We start from the raw sequence: 21,264 nt of genomic DNA, 5'->3' as shown, positions 1-21,264 counted from the left end.
TGAAATTAGTGAAGGACAAGTCCTCTGGTGGGGATTTCTTCCTGCCTTCCGGAGGAGAAGGGTCAGACATGAAGCTTTCAGAGGAAGTATCAGAACGCTTGTCTTCCCATGAGTCATATGGGTCTTCTCTGCAAGGGGAAGTGGGAGAAGACCTCGGTGGTCGAAAAAGTCCTGAAGGCCCTGGCTGAGGATCATCAAAAGGTCTCTGTCCAGGAACTTCTTCAGCTGGTTGAGATGGGGCAGATTTTGGTGGAAGAGCACCGACGATGGCGTCGAATTTACCCATCAGTAGTTGAAATAACAGCAATTCCAGTTGGCCTGGAGCCCCAGGCAATGGCATCGGTGTCGTCGGGACTGGTTCCGGTATTGATCCGGGTACCGGCATCGGTAGAGGTTTCGGCTTCGGTAACTGTGCAGTCACCGGCATCGGTGTCGATCGATGCTCCGCTCAATTCCTCCGTGATAGCTGGTGCAGGCAGAGCAGCTACACGTGGTGGCGGTGGAGGTGTTATTGGTCCTTCCACAGGGCCCTATGGAGGTTCGATGGCTGGCACATCAAGAGGAGGTGAACGCCTTGGCGTCAAAGGCCTCTGTGTTTCCTGCAGGTGAGGCCGTTTGGCAGTCGATTTCTCCGGGGATAGAAGGGCCTCCAGAATTGATGGGTGGCGATGTCGATGTTCCGCCACTGACCTAGTTGATGCCACAGATGGGGTCGGTGATAAATGATCCCCTGAACCTTGCAGACGACGTTTTTTAAGAATTAGTCTTTTTGAAACTCCGGCCGGAGATGACTGAGTGGACGTCGATGGAGAAGGTAAAAGTTGAAGATGGAACAAGTGTTCCATCTTTTCTAGTCGTGCCTTCCAACCGTTAGCGGTCATTTCGGCACACTTTGGGCAAGATGTTACATCGTGTGATTGGCCCAAGCAAAGTATACACTCGAGATGTGGATCCGTAATGGACATGGTCCGATTACAATTGGGACATTTTTTGAATCCCGTGGCCATGTTTCCGTCTAGCCGTCGATGAAAATGAGAGGAAAACACGTTTACTCAAAAGAATCGGAATGAGAAAAAACTTACTCACCGGCTGGTGGTAACGTAGGAGACCCCGATATGGGAGAGAAATTATCACTTTTAAATCTGATTTTTAGTCAGAAATGTGTGAGAAAAACTCACACAGGCTCCTGCTCCGCGATGCCAAAAGCAGCACGGAAAAATGAAGACTGAATGGAGACCCCTGTGGCTGAGAATATTATGGCATGCTGGGCATACTCAGTAGGCTCAGAGTGCCAGTCAAAAGTTTCTAGAAACTTTAACAGAAAGTTTTCCGCAATAGGGCTCCATCAATGACGTCACCCATATGTGAGGACTAGCATCCTGCTTGTCCTGGGATAATGACATTTATGAGGGAAAGAATTTCCCATGTCAAACTGTGAAATGAGAAGAATGGAAAGGCTCGAACTGAGAACGTATGAGACTGATAAGCACGAAATATAGGTTCCATTCCGTGACTAGTGAAAATAGAGGCGGCTTGATCAGTGGATAATCGATGGTAAGCTGACTAAGAAGGGGTTTACCGTTAATCGGGTATCCCCATTCCCAAACGATACACCAGTTGGGACAGAGGTGTAGCTATGTGGAGGATGTCTGGGGAGCAGAATCCGAGGGAGCAAGAGAAAAGAGTGGTGAAGAAAAAGAAAAAGGGAAATACCCTTTTGTATGCGTCATGTGGTAAATCATGCCATTTTGAATGGTAGGATTTACGTTTGGAAGGTTTCGTGACGCTACCAGTACCTGAGAACATCAGTGAGTCTATGTTTTGAGACTGACTTGTGAGAAGGCGAATTGGTTACTGGTGTGATAGATTGAGAAGTATACTGGTCTCGGCCAGGACGTGGGTCTGAGGAACAGTGAACCCCGTCCCGGTTCAACATTAGAAGAGTGCTGGCTATGAGAGGCAGCAGAAGAGACACATTTAAGAGGCCCTTGATGGAAGAAATGCGTCTATGGGAACGCATTGGAAACATGTGTATGTGTATCGTATGGTTTGATTCGGACGCAGAGGGCAAGTTCAGTTGACCCTCAGCGTTAGAAGATCTTTCCCGCTACACATGTAGACCGAAACCATTCGAGAGGTTGGAAACCTACATGGAGAAGGTCTGCAAGTGCATTCAGTAAATCTCTTAGATAAGTGGCTCGAGGATACATGGACGTGAGCAAGGGCCAAGGGTAGAGCTGCGCAGCTTCCTTGCAGAGCAGCTAGAGGTTGTGCGTGCTTGTGTGTTGGAAAGCACATTGTTCCTATGCTGTCTGTCTGTATGCACAAAGATTTGCTGCAGAGGCATTAATGGAAGGCATAAGGGTAAAACGCATGGCTACAAACTCCAGGAAGTTCATGTGAAACTGCTCCTGGAGTGGAGTAGACGCATATTGGGTTGAGAAACTTTTAGATCAAACTTTACAAACCTGAGTAAATGCGAGCATGAGCAGAATCAGAATAGGTTTTGGTTCTAGATCTGCAATAAGGATGAGGGACGAAAGCGGTTGAACAGCTTAGACCCTCTGATAATGGAATTTCACTGAATCTAATCCATAGCATAAGAACATGCCATACCGGGTCAGACCAAGGGTCCATCAAGCCCAGCATCCTGTTTCCAACAGTGGCCAATCCAGGCCATAAGAACCTGGCAAGTACCAAAAAACTAAGACTATTCCATGTTACCGTTGCTAGTAATAGCAGTGGCTATTTTCTAAGTCAACTTAATTAATAGCAGGTAATGGACTTCTCCTATAAGAACTTATCCAATCCTTTTTTAAACACAGCTATACTAACTGCACTAACCACATCCTCTGGCAACAAATTCCAGAGTTTAATTGTGTGTTGAGTAAAAAAGAACTTTCTCCGATTAGTTTTAAATGCTAACTTCATGGAGTGCCCCCTAGTCTTTCTATTATTCGAAAGAGTAAATAACCGATTCACATCTACCCGTTCGTGACCTCTCATGATTTTAAAGACCTCTATATATCCCCCCTCAGCCGTCTCTTCTTCAAACTGAAAAGTCCTAACCTCTAGTCTTTCCTCATAGGGGAGCTGTTCCATTCCCCTTATCATTTTGGTAGCCCTTCTCTGTACCTTCTCCATCGCAATTATATCTTTTTTCAGATGCGGCGACCAGAATTGTACACAGTATTCAAGGTGCGGTCTCACCATGGAGCGATACAGAGGCATTATGACATTTTCCGTTTTATTCACCATTCCCTTTCTAATAATTCCCAACTTTCTGTTTGCTTTTTTGACTGCCAAAGCACAGTGAACCGATGATTTCAATGTGTTATCCACTATGATGCCTAGATCTCTTTCTTGGGTTGTAGCACCTAATATGGAACCTAACATTGTGTAACTATAGCATGGGTTATTTTTCCCTATATGCATCACCTTGCACTTATCCACATAAAATTTCATTTGCCATTTCGATGCCCAATTTTCCAGTCCTACAAGGTCTTCCTGCAATTTATCACAATCTGCTTGCGATTTAACTACTCTGAACAATTTTGTATCATCTGCAAATTCGATTATCTCACTCGTCGTATTTCTTTCCAGATCATTTATAAATATATTGAAAAGTAAGGGTCCCAATACAGATCCCTGAGGCACTCCACTGCCGACTCCCTTCCACTGAGAAAATTGTCCATTTAATCCTACTCTCTGTTTCGTGTCTTTTAGCCAGTTTGCAATCCACGAAAGGACATCACCACCTATCCCATGACTTTTTACTTTTTCTAGAAGCTTCTCATGAGGAACTTTGTCAAACGCCTTCTGAAAATCCAAGTATACTACATCTACCGGTTCACCTTTATTAACTCCTTCAAAAAAGTGAAGCAGATTTGTGAGGCAAGACTTGCCTTGGGTAAAGCCATGCTGACTTTGTTCCATGAAACCATATCTTTCTATATGTTCTGTGATTCTGATGTTTAGAACACTTTCCACTATTTTTCCTGGCACTGAAGTCAGGCTAACCGGTCTGTAGTTTCCCGGATCGCCCCTGGAACCCTTTTAAAATATTGGGGTTACATTAGCTATCCTCCAGTCTTCAGGTACAATGGATAATTTTAATGATAGGTTACAAATTTTTACTAATAGGTCTGAAATTTCATTTTTTTTAGTTCTTTCAGAACTCTGGTGCGTATACCATTCAGTCCAGGTGATTTACTATTTTTAAATTTGTCAATCAGGTCTACCACATCTTCTAGGTTCACCGTGATTTGATTCAGTCCATCTGAATCATTGCCCATGAAAACCTTCTCCAATACGGGTACCTCCCCAACATCCTCTTCAGTAAACACCGAAGATTAAATGGTCAATTTTCTCAGTGGAAAAGGGTAAACAGTGGAGTGCCTCAGGGATCTGTACTTGGACCGGTGCTTTTCAATATATATATAAATGATCTGGAAAGGAATACGACGAGTGAGGTTATCAAATTTGCAGATGATACAAAATTATTCAGAGTAGTTAAATCATAAGCAGACTGTGATACATTGCAGGAGGACCTTGCAAGACTTGAAGATTGAGCATCGAAATGGCAGATGAAATTTAATGTGGACAAGTGCAAGGTGTTGCATATAGGGAAAAATAACCGTTGCTGTAGTTACACGATGTTAGGTTCCATATTAGGAGCTACCACCCAGGAAAAAGATCTAGGCATCATAGTGGATAATACTTTAAAATAGTCAGCTCAGTGTGCTGCAGCAGTCAAAAAAGCAAATAGAATGTTAGGAATTATTAGGAAGGGAATGGTTAATAGAACGGAAAATGTCATAATGCCTCTATATCGCTCCATGGTGAGACCACACCTTGAATACTGTGTACAATTCTGGTCGCCGCATCTCAAAAAAGATATAGTTGCGATGGAGAAGGTACAGAGAAGGGCAACCAAAATGATAAAGGGGATGGAACAGCTTCCCTATGAGGAAAGGCTGAAGAAGTTAAGGCTGTTCAGCTTGGAGAAGAGATGGCTGAGGGGGGATATGATAGAGGTCTTTAAGATCATGAGAGATCTTGAACAAGTAGATGTGACTCAGTTATTTTCACTTTCGAATAATAGGACTAGGGGGCATTCCATGAAGTTAGCAAGTAGCACATTTAAGACTAATCGGAGAAAATTCTTTTTCACTCAACGTACAATAAAGCTCTGGAATTTGTTGCCAGGGGATGTGGTTAGTGCAGTTAGTGTAGCTGGGTTCAAAAAAGGTTTGGATAAGTTCTTGGATGAGAAGTCCATTAGTGGCTATCAATTTTACTTAGGGAATAGCCACTGCTATTAATTGCATCAGTAGCATGGGATCTTCTTAGTGTTTGGGTAATTGCCAGGTTCTTGTGGCCTGGTTTTGGCCTCTGTTGGAAACAGGATGCTGGCCTTGATGGACCCTTGGTCTGACCCAGCATGGCAATTTCTTATGTTCTTAAGCAAATAAATCATTTAATTTTCCGCGATGGCCTTATCTTCTCTAAGTGCCCCTTTAACCCCTCGATCATCTAACGGTCCAACTGACTCCCTCACAAGCTTTCTGCTTTGGATATATTTTAAAAAGTTTTTACTGTGAGTTTTTGCCTCTACGGCCAACTTCTTTTCAAATTCTCTCTTAACCTGTCTTACCAATGTCTTACATTTAACTTGCCAACGTTTATGTATTATCCTATTTTCTTCTGTTGGATTCTTCTTCCAATTTTTGAATGAAGATCTTTTGGCTAAAATAGCTTCTTACACCTCCCCTTTTAACCATGCCGGTAATCGTTTTGCCTTCTTTCCACCTTTCTTAATGTGTGGAATACATCTGGACTGTGCTTCTAGAATGGTATTTTTTTTAACAATGACCACGCAGTTTTGGATCTATGGGGAAAGTGCATAGTGAAAAAACCCCATGGCCCAACAAAGAAGAATTGAGGGGCTGAGGTTATGGAAAATGCATGCAGGGACATGTAAGAATTTATTAGAATGTCTGCGCGTATACTGGACAGGAAGGTTCATTATGACTGTGGTGTCCAGGCAGAGTGTTGTATAAGGGATTTATGGCAGTGACAAGTAAGCCCAGTTAGTAAATGTATTAGTGAGTCATGAAGAGTAGAACTCCCTTGCGTGGACTGACTGTGGTTATGCAGCTGTGTATGCAAAGAAAAGCGTGAATGATGCTGCCACTCCGCAGGGGGAAACAGCAGTCACTGATCGTGATTCAATAAATACCCCATTTGCGAAGCTGGTGCAACCAGCAAGCTTGGGATTGTAATATTGATGGACTCACCATGAAGCACATAGGAAGATAGAGGTAATGTACTTACTGCAATATGGAAGCATGGTGAACTGGAAGATATATTTTACCTGTACCTTCTGAAGAAAGTTAGTATTCTGAGGTCCAGGATGGACGGAGAGTAACTACTTTCTGTTGAAAGAAAGAATAGTGTAATTAAAACTCCCCAACCCCCTCTCTGTAGCGTCCGGGGGAGTGTACCAGGAACCTTGGTAAAAGGTGGGGTGGCCGCTCTGATATCCGGCCAGTTGGGAGACCAGGAGGTGTCCAACTGGAGGGGCTGATGTAATCTGGATATCATGTTAGCTCCCACGGGAGCGTGAGTGGTAAAGTCTTACCCGCATTTCTGTGTGCTGTACAAGGAGACATCGAGACCTGTCTTCAGGCTTTGAGGTGGACTTGCACTTGAGGCAGTATTTGCTGGATCTCGTGTTTAGCAGATCAGCAAAAGCACCCAGAACTTTGGTTCTGAAGCAGGAACCAGAAGCCAGAGCATTAATCGGTACAGAGCCTCGTTGCTGAAGAAGGGAGGATGCCCTGATGCAATCCCAAAGAAATGAGAGAGAGGTTCTCTTGGTATTGTGGCTGACATAGCTGGCATAGCGATATGTGACACTAATACGGTTCTTGGAAGGTATATGACCTAGAACTTTTCGAACCATGTGGCTCGAATTAGAGAACACATCTCAATGGGAATGCCGCAGAAGTGGGTACTTACCATCCAACATGGATCACTGAAGGACGAGCTGGTGAAGATTGCTGGCTCCGTGAATTTCAGGAGTCATCGAGGGAATCGACGCCCGTCTCAACTCTGATGCCTGGTATGGTGGCGCAGGTATAGAGGAGACAGGCTGAGCGAGGCTGGCGCTACCACGGTAGTATTTTGTGGAGGGTCACATTCCCCCACCGATGTCAGTGGGGCACACCTCGGGAACAGGGGAGCCAATTAACAGCTCGTGAACCCGGCCCTCGTCGCAGCGGCTCGTTGTCTCGTGACGCCAGTGCAGAATTCTTTGGAACTCGTTCCAGTGTTTCTGGAGCACCAAGGACTGCCAATACTGTGCGGAACAGTGTCAATGGCAGTGGTGATGTTCCTCGGCCCGAGCACTGTCCAGCATTGAGAAGGATAGCACAACTGTGCTGGATGGCATTGATGGCGGACGGTCACCGTGTTGGTGACGATACATGCCACGGTGCTCGGCCCGGTCTTTCCCCAGCACCAAAATGGATGCCCTCGCTGTCTTGGATGGCGACTGATGACGGACTGTCAGCATGGCTGCACTGCTTCTGGCACTATGTAGTGTCATAGGCTAATATGAACCCAAAGCATGGAGCACTGTTTTCAGGCGAGGGCATTACATGGCGGTGCTATGTTTGTATTGACGGTGTCAATAGCGGCCTCGAGGGTATCGTCAAAAATATATATGAAAAAACGTCGATGACTTGACCAGAGCAATGATGACAGTGACAGAGCACTTACGGCATCAGTGTCGGTATCCATGGGAACGATGTGGCATCGAATAATCGAACAAACATCGTAGGCATCGGAAAAATGATACCGGCATCGACGGAGTCGATGACCGCATCGAAAGGAACGTCGAAGACACCGATGGAAATGACATGGGCATCGAGGGCATCGATGTATGGAGGCGGACGTCGAGGGCATCGATGTATGGAGGCGGGCGCCAATGGCATTAATGGCACTGACATGGGCATCGATGGACTTTATGTTGGAATCGACCCTGGCATCGATGGAAAGGTCCTGGGCATCGATGGCATCCATAAATTAAAGGATGGCATCGATGGAAATGACCTTGGCATCGATGGAAGTGCCCCGGGCGACAGTGACATCGACCCGGGCATGGATGGCAGCGACGAGACAAGGTGTACGTCGATGGCATCCATCCGGGCAATGATGGCACCGATGAAACCCAAGGAAAAATCAGTGCCATGGATGAAAAACATGGATAGCACTGATAGAAAATATGCAGGGACGATGGCATCAGAGTACTGCGGGGGGAGGGGTACCGATGGCATCTAAGAATTCAGGACAGTCTGAAGGGGGTAGCGATGAGGGCATAGACTGCGCGAGGGTACTGAGGAATTTGAAGGACCTGAATCGACAGGCGCCCTGGCGGCAATGGAAACCATGGAAGTCCCTGTCCCACTAGCGCTAATAACCAGGCAGAGTGTCACAGAGGGACACTCGCAGGCTATGTGTGGCTAACTGAAAACATAGGGAGAGGGAAGGCCGCAGTCAGTTGGCAGGCCAAGGAGATGACAGGAACCGACCGAAAAAACAGGGCATAGTACTCATCGAGCGTCGAATAAACGTACGCGAAGGGAGCCCCGTGCAGGGAAAAGCGTTTGTGAAGTAAAAGGTTAAGTGTTTCAGTGTGGAAAAAGTGTTAGAATTTCTCACAGAGCTCCTAACCGCTATGCTTACTGCAGAGCAGAAAAAAGAAGACTGAGGGAGACACCTGTGGCTGACAGGGATAACTGCAGGCTGAGCATGCTCAGTGCACCCAGTGTGCCAGTTTCACTCAAAGCTTTGTAGAAACGGACAAAAAAGTTTTCCATACAGGGCTCCATCCTGTGATGTCACCCATATGTGAGGACTACCATCCTGCTTGTCCTGTGAGAAGAGGCATAACCAACAGAAAAACAGGAGGTAATGCCTCTTGAAAGGTCATTGGTGAGGCCAATTGCGTTAGGTTCTGGAGGACATACCTCAGAAGAGTGAAGAGGGGCTAGAGAAGGTCCAGAGAAAGGCAATCAAAATGGTGTGGAGTTTGCACCAAATGTCGCATGAGATGAGACTGAAGGACCTCGATATGTTTACTCTAGAAAAGTGGTTCTCAATTCAGTCATTGGGATATATCCAGTCAGTTGGGTTTTGTGGATATGCACAATGAGTAAGCAAGAGCTAGATTTTCATGCAATAGCAATATTTGTGGTACTTCCTTTTAATACAGAAAACCAGAACTGACTCTCCAAGTTCAAGTCACACACTAAGAGGTTATCCAATAAACTCCATAAAACCTATATCCATGATTACTTCTTCTGTGGTGTCATACCTGAACCCTTTTCTGCAGTTGCTGCCACTCATTTATTTTGTATATTGCCTACTCTCTTCATTTATATTGTAAGTGTATTGCAGGGAATTTCCACACATATTCCAACTATATGGGTTTGTTGGAAGGAATGATCATATATCTATGTTAAAATATAGACGTATCTTGTAAAGCACTTTGGGGCGGATTTTAAAAGGAGCGCGAACAGCCTACTTTTGTTTGCGCTCCAGGCGCAAACAAAAGTACGCTGGATTTTAGTAGATATGCGCGGAGCCGCGCGTATCCACTAAAATCCTGGATCGGCGCGCGCAAGGCTATGGATTTTGTATAGCCGGCGCGCGCCGAGCTGCGCTGCCTACCCCCGTTCCCTCCAAGGCCGCTCCGAAATCGGAGCGGCCTCGGAGGGAACTTTCCTTTGCCCTCCCCTCACCTTCCCCTCCCTAAACCCACCCGCCCGGCCCTGTCTAAACCCCCCCCTTACCTTTTGTTGGGGGATTTACGCCTCCCGGAGGGAGACGTAAATCCCCGCGCGCCAGCGGGCCGCTAGCGCGCCGGGACACGATCTGGGGGCGGGTCCGGAGGGCGCGGCCACGCCCCCGGGCCGCCCCGGGCCGTAGCCACGCCCCCGGGCCCGCCCCCGGAACGCTCCCGACACGCCCCGCGGTTCGGACCTGCCCCCGACACGCCCCCCGACACGCCCCCTCCGAAAACCCCGGGACTTACGCAAGTCCCGGGGCTCTGCGCGCGCCGGTAGGCCTATGTAAAATAGGCTTACCGGCGCGCAGGGCCCTGCTCGCGTAAATCCGCCCGGTTTTGGGCGGATTTACGCGAGCAGGGCTCTGAAAATCCGCCCCTTTATGTATTCTCAGCACTATAGAAAAATATAATAAGAGTAAGAGAGCCAGAGAAATAATTGCATGTTGGCTATTTGATTTTTAACATAGTAAATAAAGATAATAGCCCCTCCAGTCTGCCCAGCAAGATCTTTAGGGTTGTAACTGCTGCTCCATGCAGGTTATCCCCATACAGAAAAGTTATCCTCTTCCCACTAAAAACCTGCTTATCCCACAACTTTTAAAATTCAGTCACAGTTTTTGTTTTCACCAGCTGCTCAGGAAAGGCATGCCTGGGATCTACCATCCTTTCCATAAAAAAAATTATTTTCTAATATTGTTCCTGAGTCTACCCCGCTAGAGTTTCATATCATGTCCCCAGTTCAACAGCTTCCTTTCCATTGGAAAAGCAAATGTTGCTTACCTGTAACAGGTGTTCTCACAGGACAGCAGGATGTTAGTCCTCGCATATGGGTGACATCATCAGGATGGAGCCCAATCACGGAAAACTTCTGTCAAAGTTTCCAGAACTTTGACTGGCCCCTACTGGGCATGCCCAGCATGGCACTAACCCTGCAGCCAGCAGGGGTCCCCCTTCAGTCTTATTTGAAAGCTACAGGCAGTGCTGAAAAATAAAACAACAAAACGTTACGAACCCAACACCGCGGGGCAGCAGGAGGGTTTCGTGAGGACTAACATCCAGCTGTCCTGTGAGAACACCTGTAACAGGTAAGCAACATTTGCTTTCTCACAGGACAAGCAGGATAGTAGTCCTCACATATGGGTGAGTACCAAGCTGAGGATGTCCGAATATGCACCAAATGTACCCAACGGCATGCAACAGGCACAACAACTGGGGTGGAATTTGGTAGAGGGCATCCTGAACCCCACCGGGCAGGGGGAAGGGTGTAGGTACGTCACGTTGGAAATAAGTTACGCAGGACAGACTGGCCGAAGATGGAATCTTGTCTTCCGGCTTTGTCCAAGCAATAGTGGGCTGTAAAGGTATGAAGAGAACTCCAGGTGGCAGCCCTGCAAATTTCAGGAAGCGGCACCGATCGTAGGTGTGCTACTGAAGTCGCCATGGCCCTCACAGAGTGTGCTTTGACACGGTCTTAAAAAGGAATGCCTGCTTGCTGATAGCAAAGAGGTATGCAGCCCACCAACCAGAAGGAGAGAGTCTGCTTACCCACAGGTTGCCCTAATTTGTTGGGATGGAAAGAGACAAATAACTGAGTACTCTTCCTGTGGGCAACTGTACGGTCTAGGTAAAACGCTAGAGCCCGTTTACAGTCAAGGGTATGCAGAGCCTGTTTCCCCTGGATTGGAATGGGGCCTGGGAAAGAAGGTAGGTAGTATGATGGATTGATTAATGTGAAATTCCGAAACTACCTTGGGTAAAAACTTAGGGTGAGTGCGGAGTACCGCCCGGTCCTGCAGGAATTTAGTGTAAGGCGGATAGGTAACTAGGGCCTGTAACTCACTAACCCTGCGAGCTGAAGTGATAGCCAAAAGGAAAATCACTTTCCATGTGAGATATTTTAGGTCACAGGAGTGAAGAGGCTCGAATGGTGGTTTCATGAGCCGACCAAGAACCAGATTAAGGTCCCAAGAAAGGGCCGGAGGACGTAAAGGAGGCTTGATATGGAGCAAGCCCTTTAAAAAGCGTGTTACTAGGGGTTGTACTGATATAGGAACATCCCCGACACCTTTATGGACGGCTTGCATTCTAATTGAAGAGGTCTTTAAACCTGACTCTGACAAATGCAAGAGATAGTCCAAAAACCTTGGGACTGGACAGGAAAAGGGATCAAGGGACTGCGAGGTGCACCATGATGTGTACCTTTTCCATTTATAGGAATAAGATTTGCTTCACGGAAGCCTTCCACAAGAAATCAGGACACAAGAAACCGAACCTGAAAGGTTAAATGGTTGAAGAATTAACCTTTCAACATCCATGCCGTCAGAGACAAGGCCTGAAGATTGGGATGGCATAGGCATCCGTTGTTTTAAGTGATCAGACGCGGGTCCGTTCCCAAGGGAATGTGCCTGCTGATGGAGAGATCCTGAAGTATTGGAACCCACACTTGGCGTGGCCAGTGAGGTCCTATTCAGGATCATGGTTCCCTTGTCCTGACGTAACTTCACGAGAGTCTTCGAGAGAAGAGGAAATGGAGGGAATGCATAGAGCAGACCGGTTGCCCATGAGAGGGAGAATGCATCTCTGGGCGGAGAGCGCTAACTCCGAATGAGGGAGCAGAAATTGTCAACTTTGTGGTTCTGAGGGGACACAAAGAGGTCTGTCTGGGGATAACCCCATTATTGGAAGATTAAGTTCGCTACCGAGGGGTTGAGAGACCACTTGTGCGGTTGGAAGACACGACTCAGTTTGTCTGCCAAGACATTGTCCACTCCCGGCAAATAGGTGGCCCTCAGGTACATCGCGTGGGAGAGTGCTTCCGTCCAAACCTGCGCAGCTTCCTGACACAGAAGGAAGGAGCCTGTGCCTCCCTGCTTGTTGATATACCACATGGCCACCTGGTTGTCCGTCTGAATCAGGATGACGTGATTTGACAGGCGTTCCTGAAAAGCCCTGAGAGCATATCGCATTGTTCAAAGTTCTAGGAAGTTTATTTGATGTTTGGCTTCCCCTGGAGACCAAGACCCTTGTGTCTGTAGATTGTCCACGTGGGCTCCCCACCCGAGGTTGGAAGCATCGGTGGTGAGAATGAGTTGAGGATCTGGCACTTGAAAGGGCAGTCCCTGGAGGAGATTGTTGTGATTTTTCCACCAGGCGAGAGACAGACGGAGTAAGTCTGTGATGTGGACAATGGTCGACAGAGGCTGAACAGCCTGAATCCATTGTGACCTCAGAGTCCAATGCACGAGCCTTCATGGCCAGGCGGGCCATTGGTGTGACATGGACTGAGGACGCCATGTGTCCTAAAAGGACGAGGAATTGGCGAAGCTGTTGCTGTATGCTGAGACAACTGGTGAGCGAGAGACACGGAGGATTAGCGCTCGTTGTTGAGGTAGACAAGGCTTTTGCCTGCAAGGTTGTCCAAGTCTGCCCCAAGGAAAAACAAGGTTTGAGATGGGACTAAATAGGATTTTTCGTAATTGACGAGAAATCCTAGAGAAATTAGAGTGTGTAGGGTCAATGCGTGGATGAGACGATGGTGCCAAAGGAAGAGGGATTCAGTTTGTTAGGGAACTGGGGAACCTTTTGGGGAAGGGGGAGTCTCTTCCGAAGGGATGGGCTCCACCTTAACCAGGGTGGAACCAGACTGCTGGCGCTAACCTTTAAAAAGGAGATAGAGCAGCTTTTAAACTAGAACAAAGGGGAAAGCCGACCAGTCGCTCAGCAGCGCATGGTTCGGAGAGAGGTATCTTTAAAGGATACTAATGATGCATTAGAATTAGGGCATCCGACAGAGAGGTTCCAATAATTAGAAAAGTAGTCCAAGTGCCTGTAACTAAAAACTCACCCTGAGCTAAAAAATTCTAACTTATCCCTATAAATTAAAAAACAGAATAAAAATACAAACAAAAACAAACTTTGAAATGTTTGTATGCTAATGCCAGAAGTCTAGAAGTAAAGATGGGAGAATTAGAATGTATAGCCAGTAAATTATGACATAGACTTAATTGGCCATCTCAGAGACATGGTGGAAAGAGGATAACCAATGGGACAGTGCTATACCAGGGTACAAATATATCGCAATGGACAGAGAGGAAGCAGTCGGGAGGAGGTGTGGCGCTTTATGTCCGGGATGGCATAGAGTCCAACAGGAAACCATCCTGCAATGAGACTTAAATACAAAATGGAATCTTTATGGGTAATCCCTTGTGTGTCAGGGAAGACTACAGTGATAGAGGGTATACTACCGTCCACCTGGTCAGATGGTGAGATGGACCGTGAAATGCTAGAGAAATTAGGGAAGCTAACCAAATTGGTTAGTGCAGTAATAATGGGGAGACTTCAATTACCCCCAATATAGACTGGGTAAATGTATCATCGGGTCACACTAGAGAGATAACGTTCCTGGATGGAATAAATGATAGCTTTATGGAGCAATTGGTTCAGGAACAGACGAGAGAGGGAGCAATTTATAGATCTAATTCTCAGTAGAGCACAGGACCTTGGTGAGAGAGGTAACGGTGGTGGGGCCGCTTGGCAATAGTGATCATAATATGATCAAATTTGATTTAATGACTGGAAAGGAACAGTGTGCAAAATCCAATGCTCTCGTGCTAAAAATTTCAAAGGGAAACTTTGATAAAAATGAGAAAAATTGTTAGAAAAAAACTGAAAGGAGCAGCTACAAAGTAAAAATGTCCAAGAGGCGTGGTCATTGTTAAAAATACCATTCTAGAAGCACAGGACCAGATGTATTCCACACATTAAGAAAGGTGGAAAGAAGACAAAACGATTACCGGCCATGGTTAAAAGGGGAGGTGAAAGAAGCTATTTTAGCCAAAAGATCTTCATTCAAAAATTGGAAGAAGGATCCAACAGAAGAAAATGGATAAAGCATAAACATTGGCAAGTTAAATGTAAGACATTGATAAGACAGGCTAAGAGAAAATTTGAAAAGAAGTTGGCTGTAGAGGCAAAAACTCACAGTAAAAACTTTTTAAAATATATCCGAAGCAGAAAGCCTGTGAGGGAGTCAGTTGGACCGTTAGATGATCGAGAGGTTAAAGGGGCACTTAGAGAAGATAAGGCCATCGCGGAAAGATTAAATGATTTCTTTGCTTCGGTGTTTACTGAAGAGGATGTTGGGGAGGTACCCGTAATGGAGAAGGTTTTCATGGGTAATGATTCAGATGGACTGAATCAAATCACGGTGAACCTAGAAGATGTGGTAGGCCTGACTGACAAACTGAAGAGTAGTAAATCACCTGGACCGGATGGTATACACCCCAGAGTTCTGAAGGAACTAAAAAATGAAATTTCAGACCTATTAGTAAAAATTTGTAACTTATCATTAAAATCATCCATTGTACCTGAAGACTGGAGGATAGCAAATGTAACCCCAATATTTAAAAGGGCTCCAGGGGCGATCCGGGAAACTACAGACCGGTTAGCCTGACTTCAGTGCCAGGAAAAAATAGTGGAAAGTGTTCTAAACATCAAAATCACAGAACATATAGAAAGACATGGTTTAATGGAACAAAGTCAGCATGGCTTTACCCAGGGCAAGTCTTGCCTCACAAATCTGCTTCACTTTTTTATTTATTTATTTATTTTTGGTTTTTATATACCGATCTTCCTGCATTAAATACAAATCAAACCGGTTTTTTGAAGGAGTTAATAAACATGTGGATAAAGGTGAACCGGTAGATATAGTATACTTGGATTTTCAGAAGGCGTTTGACAAAGTTCCTCATGAGAGGCTTCTAGGAAAAGTAAAAAGTCATGGGATAGGTGGCGATGTCCTTTCGTGGATTGCAAACTGGCTAAAAGACAGGAAACAGAGAGTAGGATTAAATGGGCAATTTTCTCAGTGGAAGGGAGTGGACAGTGGAGTGCCTCAAGGATCTGTATTGGGACCCTTACTGTTCAATATATTTATAAATGATCTGGAAAGAAATACGACGAGTGAGATAATCAAATTTGCAGATGACACAAAATTGTTCAGAGTAGTTAAATCACAAGCAGATTGTGATAAATTGCAGGAAAACCTTGTGAGACTGGAAAATTGGGCATCCAAATGGCAGATGAAATTTAATTTGGATAAGTGCAAGGTGATGCATATAGGGAAAAATAACCCATGCTATAATTACACAATGTTGGGTTCCATATTAGGTGCTACAACCCAAGAAAGAGATCTAGGTGTCATAGTGGATAACACATTGAAATAGTCGGTGCAGTGTGCTGCGGCAGTCAAAAAAGCAAACAGAATGTTGGGAATTATTAGAAAAGGAATGATGAATAAAACGGAAAATGTCATAATGCCTTTGTATCGCTCCATGGTGAGACCGCACCTTGAATACTGTGTACAATTCTGGTCCCTGCATCTCAAAAAAGATATAATTGCGATGGAGAAGGTACAGAGAAGGGCTACCAAAATGATAAGGGGAATGGAACAACTCCCCTATGAGGAAAGACTAAAGAGGTTAGGACTTTTCAGCTTGGAGAAGAGACGACTGAGGGGGGATATGATAGAGGTGTTTAAAATCATGAGAGGTCTAGAACGGGTAGATGTGAATCGGTTATTTACTCTTTCGGATAATAGAAAGACTAGGGGGCACTCCATGAAGTTAGCATGGGGCACATTTAAAACTAATCGGAGAAAGTTCTTTTTTACTCAACGCACAATTAAACTCTGGAATTTGTTGCCAGAGAATGTGGTTCGTGCAGTTAGTATAGCTTGTGTTTAAAAAAGGATTGGATAAGTTCTTGGAGGAGAAGTCCATTACCTGCTATTAAGTTCACTTAAAGAATAGCCACTGCCATTAGCAATGGTTACATGGAATAGACTTAGTTTTTGGGTACTTGCCAGGTTCTTATGGCCTGGATTGGCCACTGTTGGAAACAGGATGCTCGGCTTGATGGACACTTGGTCTGACCCAGTATGGCATTTTCTTATGTTCTTATGTTCTTATGACGACCGAGCGGCTTGCTGGGTTGGAGCCCTGATTAACCAGTCGTCCAGATAGGGGTAGACGTGAACACCTTCTTTCCTGAGAAAAGCTGCGACAACCACGAGACATTTGGTAAAGACTCGTGGTGCCGATGCTAGGCCAAACGGAAGCATGCGGTATTGATAGTGCTTTGGGCCTACTAAAAACCTGAGGTACATGCGATGAGCTGGAATTATCGCAATGTGTGTGTATGCGTCCTGAAGTTCCAGAGAGCAGAGACAGTCTCCTCTTTGCAGAAGAGGCAGAAGCGAGCCCAAAGTTACCATCTTGAACTTTTCTTGCTATAGGTACTTGTTGAGAGCACGTAGGTCCAGAATTGGACGAACTCCCCCGGATTTTTTGGGGATCAAAAAGTACCGGGAATAGAACCCCAGGCCTTGCTGCGAGAGTGGGACGGGTTCTATTGCTCTTAACTGGAGAAGAAGGGAAACCTCCTGCCTCCAGAAGGACAGAATGGTCGTATACTCTCCATGCTTGCAGAGGTGGTGTGTCCGGTGGAAGTGCAAGAAAGTTTAGGTGGTAACCCTGAGCAAAGGATTGCTAGCAGCCATTAGTCAGTAGTGATTGATTGCCACATGTCGTGAAAGTGGCACAATCGACCTCCCACTGGTATGCTTGGCAGAGGAATCAGGCTGCTGCTCTCCAAGTGAAAGTCAAAAACCTGAAGCAGGCCCCGGCTGGGGAGCTGCTTGCGGCTTTTGCTTTCGGGCCTGGCAAGGCTGGGGTTTCTGAGAAGGTCTTGTAGTTCGGGACCTTGCTGGTGGAGGATAGTACTTCCTTGGATGGAAGAATGACTTCTTAGAGTCCTTCCTAAAGGGCTGTCTTGAGGGGAAGTCGGAAGGTATCGATGAGAGCTGTTTAAGGGTCTCATGATGGTCCTTTAATTCAGCCACTATTTGCTGGATCTGTTCACCGAACAGATTGTCTCATACACATGGTAGGTCAGATAGCCTGTCTTGGACTTCTGGGCGAAAGTCAGAAGATTTGAGCCAGGACCATCGTCTTGCCGAAATGGTAGCTGCAGATACTCTAGTAGAGGTGTCGAAGATATCGTAAGCTGTTCTTATCTCATGCTTTCCTGCCTCAAATCCCTTGTTGACAAGGATTTGAAGCTGTTGTTGGAATTGGTCAGGCAGGGTTTCAGAGAAGTCCTGTATCTGCTTGAAAATGACCCTATTGTATTGGGTCATATACAGCTGGTAAGCAGCAATTCTGGAGATGAGCATGGCCCCTTGGAACACTCGTCGACCAATATTGTCTAGGAACTTGTGTTCCTTAACAGGAGGGGTAGATGAGTGAGGCTTCGCCCTTTTTGCTTTCTTTTGAGCCGATTCCACCACAACTGAGTGGTGGTCGAGCTGAGATTTTTGAAAGCCGAGGGCTGACTGTACTAAATAGGTAGTGTCAGCTTTTCTATGGACTGGGGCAATGGATCCAGGATTTTCCCAGTTCTTTTTGAGGAGGTCAAGAAGAACTTGATGAATGGGAATAGAAGTGATCACTTTAGGGGCATCCAGGAATTGGAGGAGCTCCATCATCTGGTGCCTATCATCCTGCTCCATCTGAAGTTGAAAAGGGACCAACTCAGACATTTCGTTCACAAAATTAATGAAAGAAAGGTCCTCTGGAAGAGAACGCTTTCTACTTTCAGTAGGAGAGGGAGGGGTGAAGGTATGTCATCGGTGTCTGTGGACATATCATCACCCCAGGTGTCATAAGGATCAGCAGATTGACCTATAGGACGAGAAGGGGGTTGGATACCCGAAGGCCCCAGCTGAGGCTCCGATAAAATCGAAGGAATCGCCGGGGGCACCATGGACGGGAAGGCATCGGTGCCGGTATTGAAGGCATCGATGGCGCTGATGTGCGTATTGCCCCCGATGAATTGGTGGCGAGGGACGAATTGGCATCGATGGCTGAGGCAATACTCCCGAAGGAGGAATGCGGAACGGTGTTTCTCCTCCCGAGGAAGCTGTCAATGGGGAGCGCACCGGAGCCATCAGAGACCCAGGAAATCACCGGTGGAAGGGCGGTCATGAGCGCCTCCATCCGGGATAGCAGCGGTGCCAGCGCTGCTGCCATCGGGTCGGTGACTGGTTCCATTCTCCGTGCCGGTGCCAGAGGAACCTGGAGCCGTTGCATCGCCTTGTCGATGGCCTCCTGGACCAGCTGGTCCAGGTCTTCCCGGAGACCTGGAGCAAGCAGCCCCGGCTCCGTGATGGAAGAGGGAGGTGGAGGGACCACCTTTACAGGTGGAATCGCGACTCTCAAACCCCGATCGGGTGAGGGTGGCCTCAATGTCCCAGTCGCAGAAATGGTCTGTGCCATTCCAGGACGGGGCTTCTTTGATGGTGGCTCGGACAGTGGCGAGGTCGATGATTTCGCTCCCTCGACGGTCCGAGACTTACGATGCCGATGGCTGATGGCGATGTTTCTCCCTACGAACCCCTCGATCTTGAGGGGGAGTAACGGGAGTCGATGGCCGTGAAGACGTCGATGGCGGACAGTCACCGGACGGTGGTCGATGCTGGTGCGACTTCGACGGTGCCGGTTCCGATGACATCGATGCGATGGACGGCGTTGGGGTGTGAGCACGGAAGAGGAGTCCCATCTTCTCCATTCTGGCTTTGCGACCTTTTGGTGTCATGAGGGCACATTTGGTGCAAGTCAGGACATCATGCTCATGGCCTAAACACATTACACAGACTCTATGAGGGTCTGTGATAGACATGGTACGAGTACAGTCCGGGCACCGACGAAACCCCGACGCCATGGCCATAGAAAACAAATCGAGCCGCGGTACAGTCGACGGCCAGTAGGCCGCGAGGGCCAAACTCGATGGTAATTGACGAAAGACAGTAAAAAAAACTTACCGGAGTACCGCGACCTGAGAAAGAAGAGGGACCCCTGTGGGGCAATTTAAGTTTAACTAACTCTGTGAGGAAAATTCCTGTCAGGCTACTGCTGCGTGGAAAAAAGAAGATTGAAGGGGGACCCCTGCTGGCTGCAAGGTTAGTGCCATGCTGGGCATGCCCAGTAGGGGCCAGTCAAAGTTCTGGAAACTTTGACAGAAGTTTTCCGTGATTGGGCTCCATCCTGATGATATCACCCATATGTGAGGACTACCATCCTGCTTGTCCTATGAGAACTTTTTATCTCTTGTGCATTTCTAATATGCTTCAGGTATTTAAATGTTTCTATCATATCTCCAGTCTTTTCTCTTCTCTAGGGTATAAATATGTAGGTACTCAAGTCTCATTTCATGTGTCTTTTGATGTAGTCTCCATATTTTGGTTGTCTCTCTCTGAACCACTTTATCCTGTATATCCTTTTTGAGATACGACCTCCAGAACTGAACAGAGTGAGGCCTCACCAGTTACCTGTACAGCGGCATTACCACCTCCTATTTCCTGCTATTATGCCTCTCTCTGTGCAGCCCAGCATCCCTCTGACCTTAGTCACAGTCTTATCACATTGCTTCACCGATCATACATTCCGATCATCAGATGATATCATTCCAAGGTATGTCTCCTAGCCCATGCTTATCAGTCCCATTACATACAACAACTTTGGATTCCTAAAAGCAGGACTCTGCACTTTTTGGCACTAAATCCTAACTCCCAAGCATTTGACCACTTCATAAACTTTCTTAGATCACTTCTCATTCTGCCAATTCCTTCAGTGGTGTCCATTCTGTTAAAGATCTTAGTGTCATCTGCAAAAAGACAAACTTTGCCTTCTAACTCTTCTGCAGTTTCGCTCAAAAATATTGAGCAGAACCAGTTCCAGAACCAGTCCTTGAGGTTCTCCAGTTATCACTGTTCTCTCTTCAGAGTAGGTTCCATGTCTGTCAACAAATCAATTTGTGATCCATTCTACTACCTTGGGACCTACTCCCAGGCTTCTCATGATACAAGTCATTTATCATGTAAAATGTAAAAAAAAAAAAAATTCCTACCTGATTCTGCCCCATGCCATGACATGGATATAATATAACTTTGTACCCGGTTACTTCATTCTCATTCAGAGGATTATAGTCAAAGCAGTAATTCACCATTCCTTTGTTCTTCAGCTGAAGAAAAAACATGGATATCTTTAGATGACATATTGCAAAGAATAATATTGCAAATTATCACTTCTCATTTGTGCATGAAACTGCAGCTTTATAATGAAATTATCAAATTATTACTACCACCAAGACTCACGATTTTCTGTGCCAGCTTAGAGGTAGATTCTGTACCAAAACTTAAGAGTCCCATGAATTTTAAAATTGTGCATGTCTGTGACACATTTAAAGTTTTATATTGGTTAATAAGCTTGCAAAGATTTTTATAGTAACTCATGCAATTTTAAATATTTTCAATAAAAAATCAAAAAGACAGTTCCAGCTTAGATTTAGGC

At 46.1% G+C, this 21,264-nt stretch overlaps 1 protein-coding gene across 1 annotated transcript in view; it reads right to left on the bottom strand.

The window, feature by feature from the left end:
* Positions 1-21,264, bottom strand: part of GALNT12 (polypeptide N-acetylgalactosaminyltransferase 12) — a 396,917-nt gene that overhangs the window by 35,733 nt on the left and 339,920 nt on the right. The window contains 1 exon segment of the mRNA XM_029589963.1: positions 20,822-20,935. Within this exon segment, the coding sequence (XP_029445823.1) occupies positions 20,822-20,935 (114 nt within the window).

Source organism: Rhinatrema bivittatum, chromosome 2, assembly GCF_901001135.1.
Source record: "Rhinatrema bivittatum chromosome 2, aRhiBiv1.1, whole genome shotgun sequence".
NCBI lineage: Eukaryota > Metazoa > Chordata > Amphibia > Gymnophiona > Rhinatrematidae > Rhinatrema > Rhinatrema bivittatum.
The sequence above is the reverse complement of the archived record's forward strand: the minus strand, read 5'-3'. Positions and strand labels throughout refer to the sequence as shown.